This window comes from Eubalaena glacialis, chromosome 14 (genome assembly GCF_028564815.1).
Source record: "Eubalaena glacialis isolate mEubGla1 chromosome 14, mEubGla1.1.hap2.+ XY, whole genome shotgun sequence".
In the NCBI taxonomy this organism is placed as follows: Eukaryota; Metazoa; Chordata; class Mammalia; order Artiodactyla; family Balaenidae; genus Eubalaena; species Eubalaena glacialis.
The window spans coordinates 23271044-23287259 of record NC_083729.1 but is presented as its reverse complement, the minus strand read 5'-3'; the positions used below and the strand labels follow the sequence as shown (position 1 = coordinate 23287259).

The following is a 16216-nucleotide window of genomic DNA, read 5'->3' as shown; positions in this document are numbered from 1 at the left end:
ATTATTTGGAATAGTCAAGAAAACCAGTCTATAAGGCACAGAGCTATCTGACAGCTGATCCTCCGGGCAAATACTTTTATTTTGATTATTGGTTTGGAAATAATTTTAGTCACTTAGATCAAAAGTTTCCACAAAGATGATTCAAGCAGGGGCCCAAATCCCAAGAGGAGGAAGAACTTACATAAAGAACCCTTCAGATGAGCTTTGCACTGTGTTAAATGGAAGAGAGAAGAATCTTCCCACATGGCGTGCTTGTTTACTGGGCCAGCCCAGGCTGTGACAAATGAAACAACTTTTTGATGTGTAATACAGTTCGCCCCCAGGCACTGAGTCAGCTTTGTCTTTCCCATGAGTCCTGCTTCAAATAAACAGATCGGAGAACTTGATTAATTAAGCACTCTGGGGCATAGGACTGTGCTAGGCCCCAGGCTCTCTGCACACAGGCTGGTAGCCAGTCTGCAGCTTGCTCCCGGCAGAAGAGGGATCCCTAAGTCCTAAAACCCACAGTGTTATTTTCGTTGGTTGTATGGGGCTCAGTGAGAGAAAATGAAAACTGTAAAGCCAAAATATAACTCCATTCTCAGCAACTTCAGGAGATGCTCGATGCAATCTTTTTTCTATTAGGAAAATTAAACATTGTCCACGAGCTAAATAACCAAAAATATGAAATGGTTAAATCAAAGCCTCTCTTCCTCCTGCAGTTGGTGGGAATTACTGTGTGTTTAAGAACAGAGAAATGACACAATGAGGCCTTAGAAAAGTCCTGAGGCATCCGTGTGCCAAGCAGAGAGCCATCTGCACAGACGTAGAATGGCAAAAACCGGATCTGGGGCTCTAAGCCATCATCAGTAGGCAGTTATTTCCAGACAATTCAGGAAAGGACTAGGGCTTGGTCCTGGACAAACTAATGAATTTTCTCATGACTTTTATTATAAGTGACTTAGATGCCAGGGGGAAAGGAATAAGGAACTCCTTTTTTTTTTTTTTTCTTGAGTACCTACCTCTTACCAAGCACCGCGCCAAGCACCTGCCTAGCATTAGCTGACAATTGACTTAATCCCCCCAACAACGCCACGAAGTAGATATCACTATCCCCATTTCAAAGATGAGTTCTGCCCCAGGGAAGTTAAATCACTTGTGGAAATTCCCCCAACTAAAAGGAGAAGAACTCAGTATTTAAACTCAAGTCTCCCAAATTCAAACCCCTGCTCTAGACTTTACTGACAGCAAAGAAAGTTTTAAAGGAGGTTTTAAATGGGCAGCTGCTACCTTAGCCATGGGCAAGAGTACCAAGCTCAGACCGAGTAGAAGCTGGGCTTGAAAAGGAAAATACATTTTTCCCTTAAGTTCTACTCCTAATGGCTCTCCACTGCCCAGGTTTAGCTTATTTTCCTATGAGGAAGGTTTAATAAAAAGCCTTTTCCTGTGAGAACATTGTCTCCCTGAGCCCCTATAGTCCACAGGGACCAGGCTTGAGCTTTATATGATGGAGAGTTTTTCTGCTTTCCCCTCCAAGGCTCCCTGCGATCTACCTCCCTTTTCTAGGGTAGAGGAAAGCCTTCTTTATTCCCTGTCTTATTTAGAGATGTCCCCCAGCACTAGAAAGTCGTAGTATTTTTACAAGCCACACAAACAACAATGTACCGCCTCAATTCCCAGCTACTGTGCAGTTTTGGGGTCTTCTGGATGGCAGCAGGTTGGAGCACACTCGGCTGATTTGCCCTTATTAAACTGTGAAGGTCACTTCTCTGCCAGGATTCATAAATGGTGAGCCCTCGCTTCCCCTCCACAAATGTGTCTCTTCCAGAGCCTTTTGCAATTATGGCTCATTTCTCTAGGTTTCATATGGCAGGCATCTGAACAGAATTAAAAACATAAGCACGTGCAACAATAATCCACTTCCCAAGATAGTAAATGCTGAGTTCTGTATTATAACACGCTGTGAGTGCTGACTGGCTAGGGCACGATTAACCTAATAGGCTTAAAGTTCCACTTGCCATGCACATCTGTCAGGACACGAGCAAAATGCAGTCCCGTAATCCACGGGACTGAAGTCCTCTAGAACTGCCCTGTTGCTCACCAGCAGCAGAGGGTTCAAAACTTAGAACAACACCAGAACGGCGGTAGCATCACTACCTCTACACGATGGGGCCAAGGAAGTAAAGAAAGCCGGTTCCAAGTTTAGGACATTGCACCTTGGACTTCAAAGGATTCTGGCTTGGAAATTGCCTGGAGGGACTAGTAAGACTGCCTTTTGTTCCTGTTTTGAATACAATTCTCTGAAAATTGTGAGGGTTCCAGATGGGAGATGACTACAAGCTGACATCATGGGATGTACACCTTCCCACAGTGATATTGTTAACAGCGTTGCTAAGAGTGGCATCCAGTTTTTTAAAAAGCCCAAAGCAATTCTGCCAGGATGTCAGGGGGCCAGTGAAAGATGCTCCATCCCTTTCCTGGTTCAAAACTCCACCTGCTATGACTCTGGAGGGGGCTCGTCCCAGGGACAGAGGCCAGCAGAAGAGCAGCAAAGTCCCAGGTGGATCCAATCTGTGGCTGAAAGTCTTTGTCAGCTCACCAGAGATTCCACTTCAGGCAAAAGGAAAGATATGGAAGGACTGATCCCAGAAACCAAAACCTCCCCATCCCAGCTGAACAAATCACAAAGCTACGTGGCTACAGACATTCCATTCAAGAGACAGAGTTCCCATGGATCACAAGGGACGGCCTTTTCTGGGGAAGAGAGTGAAGAAAGTAATACCCAGGAGACTTCCAAATGGGAAAAGAGGCCAAAATGTCACAGGTCGAGCAAACAGGGCCATTACTGCCAAACCATCCTTCCTGCCCACGAGTCTGAAGACAAAGTAGACTTCCCTGAGCCCCTGGTGAAGGCCCACCGGCGTGCTTACACCTATCTGCACACCTGCCTCTCCAAATACGAAGCAGTTCTGAGCATCACCCATTGCGCCACACAGACTCAGGAGCTGCTGCAGCCCATGGTCGGCTTCCTGTTGCTGTGTTTTGATGAGGTCAACCAGCTCTTGGGGGAAATCTCCAAGGATGGAGAAGAGCTCCTCCAGGAAGTTAAGGAGGATCTGGCTTGGCCGTTGAAGAAAAGAGAGCCCCAGGAGCAGCCAGATCTCTTGCGGCAGCTTCTGCAGTACACAGTTAGCAAGCTGCAGGCGCTCAGCGGCACGGTGGCCTCGCTCTCTGACAGCATCCTGGAGGGCTCCAGCTGCTACTTCCACGGCGCCGCAGGCCACCTGGGAAACAAGCTGAGCAAGAAGAGGGGTGTGGATGAACGCCTCCTAAGGGTTCTGGGGCACCTGGAGAGCTTAGCGAGTGGCCACAGTGACCCTGAAGTGCAGGGTCTACCCTTGTGCTCTGAGGACAGTGGCATTGGTGCTGACAGTGAGTCTGTGCAGCTGGCAGACAAGATGGGCAAGCAAGCCAGCTGGGACTTCGTGCTGGAGCCTGCAGAATGGAGGCCAGCGATTTCACCCACAGCGGAGTCCAGGCTGTCAGGACATACCTGGCAGCACAGTCCATTCTGGATGGGTTCAGCCAGACCCCAGGACTGCCCGCTCTCAAGGCCTCTTACAGCAAAGGTTCAGCCAGCAGTGCAGGGTGGACCAGGGAGCCCCTGGCCCTCCAGCACAGGTCCAGAAAATACTGCCGCCAGGCCTTGGGGGCTGGGCCAACGCGCTCCGTGTGATTCCCCTGGGATCAGGATCTCCAGGGAAGCACACTTTCCTAAAGACTCCAGGTTGATGGACACTCCGCCCCTCAGTGAAGGTAAGGACAGCAGCCCAGAGGAGGAAGAAGACAAAGAGAGTTGCCTGAGTCCGCGTGCGTGGCAGGGACACACTTCCCATGCAAGGCCTCGGTCTTCACCCGCCGGTGCCGAAAGCCCATTTCAGCCACACCCCCGGAGGCTTAGGAGCCCCCAGGACCAGGAAATGATTCTGAAGATGAAGGAAGCAATCAGTGAAAGGATCAAGTTTGTCTCCGTGCCCTCTGAGCACCAGGAATGGACTGAGGAAGAGGAAAGAACCATGGTGCCCCCAAGACCAAACACGGCCAGCGACAGTAGGAAGGCCCCCTCAAGGCAGAGGAGGTCCCAATCTGAGGGGTGTCTGAAGAGCCACGTGGAGGATCCCACCCTCCAGGAGCTGCAGAGGGTCCAGAGAGACCTCAGCCAGAGGCTGGAGGCGCTTTGCACCCGGGGCACCCAACAGCAGGGGTACAGCCAGAAGCAGGTTCTGCAACCCAGGGCAACAGCGCTGAGGCCCGACAACTGCTGCAAGGTCACCCCAAGCAGCACCATCAGCAAGCTGAAGGCATCCCTCACCAAGAACTTCAGCATTTTGCCAAGTCAGAGCACCTTGCAGAAATGCTGTCCCCACCCTGAGGGAGAACAGCCCTGGCAGGGAAAAGCTGAGGGGCTTCCAAATGTCATCCCATCAGGTGAGAGGGCCAGTGAGGCTCCCAGGGCCCGGGACTGGAACATCAGGAGCTGTCCTACCAGAACATCAGTCAAGAAACTCATTGAAACTTTCAGTCCCAACGAGGGTCTAAGGACACTGGGGGATTCCAAGGACTCTGGGCCGAGCCCCTGCCCCAGGAAGTGGGGGGTCCCCACCATGCCTCCCAGATTCCCCATTTACAGGGGACTTGCCCCTTTGTATCCAAAGCCTCGAATTTCTCCAACAGCAGGTGGAGAATCTCTCAGGATGGGCCCAGGCTGGAGGCCCTTTGCTCCCACCTTTCTCCCTCTGCTCACAGCAGAAGCATCCAAGAGTGAGGACCTCAACTGTGAAACAGAGGACAACCCAGAGCATCTCCCTCCGCCGCCTCTGGAAATCCTGATGGACAAATCATTCACTTCCCTGGAGCCCCCAGAAAACAGCAATCTAGCAGAGAGCTCCCTTGAAGGGACCGACGTGCCAGGGCTGGGAGGGGCTGGCCCCGCCCGGAGAACGTGGGCTTCCCCAAAGCTAAGAGCTGCCATGAGCCCCTCTGACCTGCTTCCCAGCAAGAGCACGGCCACCCTCGCCAGGGCCCGCAGCGCAGAACCCAGGAGCAGCAAGAGAGGCTGCAATCCCGGAAAGCTCGCCTTGGACCTCAGCCACCCACCAGCAGCCAGCGGAAACCCAGAGGTGCAGGGCAGCAGGGCTCAGAGTCAGGCACGAGCGGACAGGGCCACAGGCCTCTCCAAGCATCCCCGGAAGGTCATCCACTGGCACCACTCCAGCCACACGTCCGGGCAGAACAGGACCTTGGAACCCAGCCTGGCCAGGCCAATGCGAGGGCCACATTCTCCCGAGGCCCCAAGGCAGAACCAAGATAGAAGCCCCGCGCTGCTCAGGAAGGCCTCTCCCACAAGGGCGCACTGGACGCCCAGAGTGGGCAAGAGGCACTCAAGCCTGCCCTCCACTCACAGACCTGCCCAGCCAAGTGTGCCCTGTGTGCACAGGTCCCCCAGCCCACCGCTCAGCCCTCCAGTGAGCCCCAGGGTGCTAAGCCCCCCAACAGTGAAGAAACGAGCTTCCCCTCCCCCCCAGCACAAACTGTCCACCCCTCCCTCGGCAAGCCCACCCGCTCAGCACAAGGTCTCCGGCCCCCCTGCCCAGTGCACAGAAGCCAGTTCCCCTGCCTCTGGCCCCTCCCCATCTCCACCAGCGTCTCCCAGTCAGGGGCCCAAGGAAACAAGAGATTCTGAAGACAGTCGGGCAGCCACGGCCAAAGCATCTGGGAACACATGTTCCATTTTCTGTCCAGCCACCTCCTCTCTGTTTGAAGCTAAGTCACCATTCTCAACAGTACCCCAACTCACCCCACCACTGCTGCCACCTGAAGCTGGGGGTCCTTGTGGGACCCCGACAGGATGCTGGAGGAGCAGCTCAGGGCCACGACCGAGGGCGGACTCACAGCGAGGGACAGCTCTGTGTGCCCTCAACCCTCAGCCTTTCATCAGAAGGACAGCTTCTGACTGCCGGCCGGGCATCCGCCTTCACCTGCCTGCCCCGGGCACCACCAGCGACGCTTGTGAATCCCAGCTTGGCCAGAGCAGGTAAGGAGAGTCCTCGGGCCACAGCCCTGCAGTTATTGGGATAGAGCTGATGGGCCCTTAGGCTCATCTGGGTCAGTAGTTTTCAAACTGTGCTCTAAGAGAAGAGCAGCTGGGAGAGGGGTCTAGGAATGTCCTGTCTCCCAGTCCCCCATGCTTAAGCAACCGACTTTCATCTGTTACACATTTCAGGTTCCGAGAAAGATTTAGTTGCAAGGGGCTCTGCTGTATCAAAGATAAAGTTTAAAAAAAATTTTTTTAATTAAAAAAAAAAAAGTTTAAAACAATCAGGTTGGTGCAACCCCATGTGCCCCTTATTTTACACTTGGGGAAACTGAGGTGAAGTAACTTGACCCCCAAAGTTGAGTCATTGTCACCTGTCTGGAGCCAGCAGCCTGATTTCTATCTTTCCTGGTTTACGGCAATAGACCAGCATCTTAGTGGGAGGTGCTCAAAGTTTTTGGTCCCAGGACTTCTTTGAGCTCTTCAAAATCGAGACCCCCAAGGAGCCTTTGCATATGTGCGTTGCATCTATCGCTTTTTACTGCGTTACAAATTAAAATTGAGAGATGTTTAAAATATTTATTAATTGAAAAAACAAAAACGACCCCATTCTATGTTAACATAAACTATATCCCAATGAAAAGTAACTATATTTTCCACAACAACAACAAAATTGAACGAAAGGAGTGGCACTGTCTTATAGTTTTACAAATCTCTTTAGGGTGTGGGCTTCACAGAAAGACAGTTGGAGTCTCAGACCTTTGTCCACAGTCAATCTGTTGTGATATCACACATCATGTAGTCTGGAAAACTCCACTCTACATTCCTGAAAGAATAAGTGAAAAAGGCACATAACATCTTAGTATTATTATGAAAATAGTTTTGACCACGTGGACACAACCCCCCCGCCCCCCGCCCCCAAAAGGATCTGGGAGGCACCCAGGGGACACGCCTTAACAAACAGCGGGTCCTGGAGGTATTGAATATAAAAGTCTGGCTTCCCCATACTCCTGAGGACCTGCCCCCACTTCTCCTCCAATCCAGCCTCATCTCCATCTCCCCTTTCAGAGGAGTATAGAGCAAGAATAAGGCTCTCCATGAGCACTGACCACCGGAACCCAGGCGGAAGGGCTGCCACGCCCGCCCTGGGCCGGCTGAGTTCTAAGTGTGCCTTTCTCATGAGAAGCAGCTGACTTGCATGTCCTTGGCCCAGCCCTGCAGACAGGCCTGGGCATGCAGCTACAAGGGGGCATGACTCAAAGTATAGCCATTGCCTGGGAGTTGAAAGGACTCGAATGGTGGTGTGATTATTTTACAGAGTTTACGGGGACACGCATCTTTTCCCAAATTGTGGCACGGAGAGAAAAACGTAAATCTGAGGTCGATTAAAGAGAAACTCTTATCAATGTGTGTCTTGATATCATATCAGACAAAGCTCAACCCACAGCAGTCCTTGCTATCTTTGCATTGTCCACAGTTGTGTACATCAGAAGTTAATTTCTGCCAGAGCGATATGTGTTACACACTTCACAGTCTGTCCTGGCATAAATGGTAGTTTTTCACAAAGTACTCGGCAGTCAATTTTAAATAAAGATATTATCTCGGGAAAGTTGTGCATGATTATAGTTATAGCCACTTGAAAGAAATGAAATATTGATTATTTTTGCAAAAATCTTCATGTAACGTTGCTCTTTTCTTAAATCTAGGATGAGCTTCCTACAGCACAGTGCCTTTCATCTGAGAACCTCTATAAATGTTATTGCCTTATTCCTCACACTAGCCACTTATTCAGTTATTAGATTTCTAAAACTGTGCCCTTCAGGAGAAGAGCTTGAGAGAACAAGGACAATAAAATGGCATTAATTAAAAACACTAACATTTTAAAACAGCAGGAGCAATAATAAAGCAACATAAAATTGTTCAAGGAGAAAATACTGCCATTCTCTCAGGTTTCTCCTCGGAATAGGGCAGCCTTAAAGGTTGTTTTATGTCCTGAATCTCAATATTCAGAGAGATGAGGTGGGGTGGGGAGCAATTGTAGCTTGAAAGAGGGAGGAGGAGTCATAAAGAGGAGCCTTCCCAAGGTCACGTGGAAGGTCACAGAATGACTCGCAGCCATTCCCCTATCTCCTGGTCAGACCACGCCTCTAAGCTGTTCCAGACTGTGAAACTGTGAGCATATGATGAATGTGATGGGAAAATGCTTATTGCCCAGACACACACCCCACTCCCCACTCAGCCCTGTAAAATTGGCGTCTGGGAGCAGAAGTGCACCAGCTGTAAGAGGAGGGCTTTTGCGGTTCTGGAGAAGACGAGCATTTTTTTTTCTGCCCTCCTGCGTATGGGAAACAATGCCAGGGAACTGAGCATGATTCCCCCAAGATCATGCAACAAGACAACAAGCCAGTGCCCGAGAGCCAGAAACTGCTACAGGCTGTTTCCCCAAGCAGGGACTTGCAGGGACAGCCCTACCCATCGTATCTCGAGCCGAGGCAGGCTTGCAGGATGCACTGGCCTGTGTCTGGTGTTGATCCCCTGCAGGTCATCCCATGCCCCCTTTTTAGAAAAAATGATGGTGTTGATATCTTCCCCATCTTGGGGCCCGGGGATTGGGCGCAGTCCTTGGAGGCTTCCCCAGGAAGTTCTGTTACTGAGCCTCAAGTGTTATTTACGTGTTGAATCCTCAGGTGAAGGCACCTGTCTCTATCCAGGTCTCAGTGTGCCCAGACTTGCTCCACTAAATGCGGTGCTTTTAATCTTTGCCAGGACTGGACCAGCCAGTCAGGGTCTCTCTGCAGCCCCCTGACCCCGTTTCCTGGAGACCTGGGCAGCCTGGCTCCCCAGCAGGTCTGGGAACAGGTGGAACCACGGCCATATGGCAACCAAAACAGTCGACCTCCTGGCCTGAGCCTCAGGCATATGTGGGACCTGGTTGGGGGTGGGGAAGACACAGTTCAAGAACCAAATCCTGCGTCACACCTCGGTGTCAGCCTCCACTAACACTGCATGCCACAGCCTGTCCCCTGGGCCTGCCCCTCCCATTCCTGCCAGCTGCTCCAGTCTGGGAGCAGCAAAGGGTCATGCCTCCCCCTGCTCAAAAGGGGCACAGGCAGAAGAAAAAATAAGGTGGGAGCTGTGGCCCACAAATCACTGGGTCCTGCAGGGACTTATGATGGGGCCAGAGGCTGACATAGGTGAGACTGGCTCTAAGGAACAGGGTGGGTTCCTCACTGCCTGAAAATCACGTATGACGGCCAGTGTCAGTGCCCACCACACCTCCCCCCACCATTCCTGCCACCCTGATCTTGTTAGGATCCAAACTCAAACTTGTCCTCCACTGGTTGGACGTCCCACGTAAGCCTAAGCACGCAGAGCCGAGCACACTCATAATACAGTCAAGAAGGTGCCGTCATGGGCAGAGAGAAGGGCTTCCGGTCTGTGCATGTGGGGAGCTGGGGCCAGTCCTGGTCCTGAGGTGACTGATGGAGAGGCTCCGAGCCTCAGGTGCCCACCTGTCATATGACAGGGTGGTCCCTCAGGTCCCTTGCAGGTGTGACTTCTTAGTCCTACTACAAAAGAGCACCAGTGACAGCCGACAATTTAGTGAGCACCTATCATATGCTGGTTAGTGTGTGGAGAGTTTTCCACGTGTCATCCAATATTGATAACTTTGAGTGTCCTATGAGATGGGTATTAGTACTATCTCCCTTTCACAAAGCAGGAAACTGAGAATCAGAGAGATTAATCAACATGCTATAGGTCACACAGCTAGTAAGTGGAAGGGCCAGGACTTGAACCCAGACAGCCGACTCCACCCTCCATGCGGTCTTTGTGAGGCTAGCCTGGCTGCCTGTAGCCACTGTGGCTTTCTGAGCTGGTCCCCCATCTGGCCTAGGCTTGCTCCGTGCTTGTGACCACCCTCCATTCTGTGCTCCCAGAGCACATTGGGTGTCCCTCTCTGTTCAGAGCCCCTCTCACTGTGGAACTCAGCAGCGAAGCTCTATTCTAGCCAAATGCCAGGTCTGGGCCAAGCAGTTTTCATTTTATTCCATTCAGGAAAAGGGTGGCAGCTGAGCAAAGCAGGGTTTTTTTTGCTGTTATTGTTGGTGTTATTTTTGATTCAACTAGCTAAGCCTAGCTCTTTATTAAATAAGAAGTGCTTTTAAAACAAAAACAAAATAAAGGCCTGGCTCCTGAGTTCCTGAGGGAGCTGCTTTATTCACAGCAGCAGGATCTGGTTATCCCAAGAGAGAACAGGACTCAGCCTGTCCTCTGAAATGCCAGGAGCTTGGCTCTCACGGTGCCCAGCCACAACAGACACCCACAAGGACAGCACCAGCAGGCAAAGCTGATACAGAAAGGCAGAGGCCTGGCGCCAAGAGTCCACCAGGTCTGTGGGTGACAGACGGGATGGCTTGAGAGAGAGAGAATGGAGATGGGGCGGGGCCAGAAGGAACGAGGAGGGTTTGATTGGCACCTGTGCTTTCTCTCTGCAGCAGCAGCGAGGAGGGCCCCAAGGACACAGAGCCATGGAACAGTCCCTGTGCCCCAGAACCGAAGGGCGGCAGCAGGGGTGCATCGCCCCCAGAGCTCTGCGTGCTGGGCCACGGGCTGCAGCGGGAGGCCAGCGCCAGCCATGCCCAAGACAAGCCCCAGCAGAAGGAAGTGGCCTGACGGGCTGGCCGCCTGAGTCACACTGATGCCAGTCACCCCAGAAGACAAGGGTGACAGCCAAGCCTCAGACAACCCCAGAGAGGGTGGGCCAACCAAACTCCTCCTGAGAGGTAGGAAAGGCCTGGAAAGGGCACTGCCCAAAGGCTCTCCTAAATTCTAAACAATCACTGTTTGCAGTCCTAGATCCTGGTTTGCCTTGGGGTTCAACGAGTAACTATAACTTTGGACCCCACAATGACACGCTTTAATCCTTCAAGTGCTGGTCTTAATTTAGAAGGAAACAATATTTACCACGTGCTTGATGAGCCAGGTGTTTTACCCGGGTTAGCTCTGTGAAACCATTTAATTCTTTCAACAATGAATGAAGCAGATAGCATTCTCCTGGGTTTTGCAGATGAGAAAACCAAAGCACCTCTCGTCCGTTCACTCCCCCAAGTGCCTTGCCTGAGCTTACACAGCTAGGAAGAGAACAGAGTAAAACGTGAACAGGTGTGCCTGGCACTAGAATATATTGTCTTTCATTCCTTTCTATTTTTTTGAACATTTCATTGCCCTTGACTGTTCCATCACTCCATTTGCAAGCATACGTATGTACTTGTACAAGTGGAAAGCTTCTTCTTTTTTTTTAGGGTTAAATAGTGGCACAGCTTTTATGTGCCCATTGTGAGCTCTGTTTAGAAGCTGAATGCTCCAGAGATAAGAAGCCTGAACTGGCATTAAGACGCACAGCTCCACCCACCCTCCTTCTTCTCCTTCCCAAGCTCAGGTCCAAAGCCCTAAAAGCAAAGCTTCCAGCCCTGCTGCCTCTCCGGCTAAACCTGTCTCAGAGGTATGTCTCAGATGCTCTACCCCATGCACCCACATGCCTCTCAGACTGAGTGGGTACAACCAAGCCTCCCAAACAAAGCAGCCTATTCTCTGCACCCCGTGGGGGCTGAAGCTCAGAAGGACGTGTGGGTAAGGCAGGCAGGCACGCGCGCACACACACACACACACACACACACACACACACACACCAGTCTCCCCCAGGGGCTTCTCTGCCAACGTTATTCCCAGGTCATCTGCAGAACTTCTGCTGGAGTTGAAACTGAAGTGAAGAACCATTGTTCATGCCCCAAACCTGCTTCTCTGCCAACTTTATTCCCAGGTCATCTGCAGAACTTCTGCTGGAGTTGAAACTGAAGTGAAGAACCATTGTTCATGCCCCAAACCTGCTTCTGCCAATGAGCTAGACATTTGCTGCAGAATTTGGAATTTTTCCACTGGAGGCTGTGGAGTGCTTTCTATTTAGAAAAGAATTTGCAGTAACTGGGTGATTCAGTGCCAGCTCAGTGGGTTGTCAAAAGACAAGAATTCTCACCCACAGGGTACAGCTAAGGGACAATCCTCCACATCTGCTTCAAAGCTGATTTGTTAAGTTTGGAAAAATTATAAACTTCAAGTCCTTTCTTGTTGAAGTAGATCATGACTCAAGAACATGTTAAACTGGGTCCTGAGGACTAAGCTCCCTCCCCCAGGGATAGGCCGTGGCTCCAAGTAAATGATCCCCACCTTGACTTGTCCAGTTATTCAGACAGGGGTGACAGGGACAATCTCTTCCAAGGCACTCAAGGAACAGCTGATTAAACTACTAAGAGGGACCACAACCCACCCCTCTATTGGGAAATGTCTGTACACACCCAGTTGGGTGCTCACGTTTGCTGTGTAGCTGCACTAATCCTCAGAGCAGAGCTCAGGCCACAGCGGGGCAGAGCCACTCCCAGGGGCTGGAGGCTGGGCCCTGGGAACTGCCTGGGCTGCAGGACACAGGAGGAAATTCAGCCACCCAGGCCCAGGTAAGTGTGTGAGAACAGCCAGCTTCAGGAAGCTTGCTCGAGAGAGAGCTGGACTGTCTCCCTGCATGGTTAGGCCGGCAGCATGGGTAACGAGGGCTGGGCCCCGTAGGCTGGCTTTCAGGAAGGAAGCAAGCAGTGTGGAGCGATCCAGCTCAGAGGTAAGACAATTGCTCAGAAAGGGGACCTGCCCGGTGCTAGGGTTTCGAGGCCGGCTTCCTGGAGGTCTGAAGAAGCAAAGCAGAACCCCAGCTGCTGGGAGACTGGACAGGGACCCAGGTGATGCAACTGGGACACAATGTGGGGATGTAACCCCAGGGATGATAAAAAGTCTAAGTGACTGGATGAGAAGTGGGGGCTAGATCCACAAGAACGGGAAGTTCTGGGTCTCCAGCCCAGGTCCCCCCCTTACAGGGTGTTAGAGGTTTGGGGCTGGTTTGAGTGTGTGGGTGTGGCTGAGTGTACCCAGCTGCAGTGGCATGAGGCAGAAGTGGGCAGCTGGGAGCCAGGCAGCATCGTATGTCACGGAGGGAGTCAGCATCAGAGCGAATGCCCTGGAGGGGTCTGGAATGAACCACTGCTGCCTTCATGAGGGTGCCCGGCAGGAGGTTCTCTGAGAGGAGAGGCTCCCCCGACCAGCACCCCAAGCTAGGCTGGCAAACAGCAGCCAACACCCACCCCTCCTGTCCTGCAGGCAGCAGCGGAGGGATCCAGGGTGCACAGGACTCCTGCCATCAGCCATGGAGCCGTTCATACTCCTCACCCCTCTACACTCACTGAGTACCTACTTGTGCCAGGACAGGCTGCTGCCATATATCCTCATATGTGATGTAACGAGAGACCCAGAGCCTCTAGGCCCAGGCAGCAGGGACAATGAGCTGCTGTAGCCATCGTGATGGCCAAGGACCCAGAGGCTTCAAGAATCCCAAGTCATCTTCCCAGAGGGGAAAGGGGAGGGGTTGCTAAAGCCAAGGGGCTGGAAGGCAGTAAAGGTCTAAGATGAAGCAGTGCCAAGCTGGCCCTGGAACAGATGAGTCAAAGATATGCTTTTTGGGCTACAATCCCAACTACCACACTCAGCCCATATTACATGTGAATTAGACTTTGTATAAAAGAAATTAAATCCACCCCAATAGACCATTTGTGTGGCATCCACGGTTTCACCCCTCCTGAGACCAGGCCTTTCCTCAAATCTGTGTCTTCGGCTCTGCCTCAGAAAGCACACTACCGGTGGCCATGAGGGGCAAGCCCCACTCCACAGCTTCTCGGATGGGTCACTCTTACCCACCCGCCCCCTCCACCCAATAGCCTCGTCCTTGCTGGGCCCAATCCGCTTCCTGTGCTCAAGGGGGAAGGGAGAGCAGGGTGTTTTTGTTTTGTTTTGTCTTGTTTAATTAATTAAGCCAATGGACCCAACCCATTAAAGACTCATGTGTCTGTTCTTTTTCTTCACAGTTAGAAACCAAGAAGGAATGTTGGGTATAAAGACAAAAGGGAGTCCACATAGGAGATTAATTTAAGGAGTGCATATTATACCCGTATTCTTATTGGGGCCGACTCCTTTCTGGGGGTTTACAGCCATCCTCCATGCACACAGGGACCCCAGAGCTGTGGAGAGGGAGGTGTCCAGCCCCCTCTTCATCCAACACGTTAGTAACATAGCAAAGAGTGCTGCCCCAGGGGAAAAACACAATTTTCTAGTTCCATCAAAAGGATTCATGGAGTAAAAAAGCAAATATAATATTCTAGTGGAACAGCGATAGCTTTTTGCAAATATAAATACAATCTTCAAGATGAAATATATCTTCCTTCCGCAGCTTGGTTCTGTGCGGTTGTTTACTATAAGCAGCATCTATTTTCCTTCCTCACGTCATATACCCAGTTCAGAGCCTAAAATAATCCATGTTGATAGAAAATGAAGGGCAGACAAACCAGAGAGACTTTTCCTTCATTGTGAAGCGCTTACGTTTGGCAAGACTTGCCTCATAAACCCTGCAATATGAATGAAAGGGATTTTGAGAAATATATTCTTTTTTTCTGAAATAAACCAGTGTTTTCCATGTATCAGGGGAGCTGGTGCCATGAATTATTGTGTCAACATGTTTGTCAATTGATCGTCTGGTTGACTGCGTACAGGCTGCCAACACCCACTCTATCTGCCAAAGCAAAGCTTTTCAAAGGTAATATATTTTTAAGTAGCCCCACATCAAAGTCTGTTGAACTGCCATAAAGTAAATGTGTTCTGAGCCTATATTAACAGAGCATGTTATACTGTACTATGGTTTCCTCCCTGTACCTCCCTGAAATTTAAATAAAGTTCCATCAATCCATCCAGATGGTTTTATGAAATGTAATTAAAGATGCATTGCACAAGCAGGGGAGCAAACAGTTAATTCACTCAGGACTCTAATTCAATTTTATGGAGGACCCTGGACGCTGCTGGCTTGATTACACTCATGGACTTCAGAACGTAACTTTATGATAGTCTGAAGGCCCTGCATCAGGTGACTATAGAATTCAACCGACCTGGTAGCCTGGGTTCCGAATGCTGTAATTTCAGACATCCTTGAAGTCTAGCACCCAAGGCAACAATCTGGCTGGAATGGTGGCACTGAGGACTGAGGTAATGGCCCTAGACAAACCTGATAGGCCTGAATTGAAGGAAGAACGAAACAGAAACAGAAGAAGGAAGAAGGAAGGGTGTGGTAAATGTGATCGTCACGCTGCGAGCCAGAATTTCTCCCACTCCTGATGGTTGGACCAGAGGCCTGACACCTCCATCAACCCGCCCTGTGACCTGGCTTATATGGGCTCGTTTCTTCTTCTACCCAGCAGTGACAGCAATGCCAATCTACTTATCCTACCATCTGCAAGACGTGAGCAAACCTGCCTTTTCTAAACCATCTTATGGAGCCATTTGGGGGGACTGAATACATAATCCCTCCGTCATCTTTGCTTTTAATGTTCATCTCTGCCATCTCTTCACGCTAAGTTTCTGATTAAGAAAAGAACTCGGGACCATTTCCCCCTCCTTCTAGATCTGAGCTTTGATCCTTGGAGAAAGTTAAAAACAGCTGTCAAACTCAGCTAGAATTGACTTCCTTCTTTGAAGAATTCCATGTCTTTCAAAGTGAAAAGACTAAAACATTTAGCTGGCAATCACAACTACATGTGTCAAAAATACCAAACAGAAAAAAAAGCAAATTAAGTTTCTGAATCTCCTAGTTATTCCCATGTTGAGTCGTAAGTGATCTGTCAGTCAGCTGGTAGGAATGACCGGCATGCCTTCAGAATAGCAGGTTTTACTGGGATAAGACTGGAGTTAATCATAATTATATTTTTTCTTTGTGTTTAACACTCTACTTTTTCAAAATAGAATTATCTATATTGTTTCATTAGATCTTTGGGGGAAAAAATCCTAGGAGATGAACAAAGCAAGTATTTTTTCAGTGTCTTTTACAGAGGAAAAAAAAAGGGAGGCTGAGAGATGTCAGATGTTTTCCTCCAAAGACACATTGCCAGCTAGTGGCAGAACAAGTCGCCTAGCCCCTGGCCAGCCTTGGTTCTAACACCTACTGCAACAATATTTAGATTATTCCAGGAGGCAGCCTACAAAAAGATACAACAAACTTCTCTG

General features: G+C 50.3%; 1 protein-coding gene across 1 annotated transcript; it reads left to right on the top strand.

The window, feature by feature from the left end:
- The first annotated feature begins 2327 nt into the window (after positions 1 to 2327).
- PCARE (photoreceptor cilium actin regulator) lies at positions 2328 to 10747 on the top strand. The gene is made up of 2 exons (XM_061210870.1): positions 2328 to 6073; positions 10570 to 10747. Exons 1-2 carry the CDS (start codon positions 2328 to 2330, stop codon positions 10745 to 10747), a joined length of 3924 nt encoding a protein of 1307 aa, XP_061066853.1.
- The last annotated feature ends 5469 nt before the right edge of the window (positions 10748 to 16216 follow it).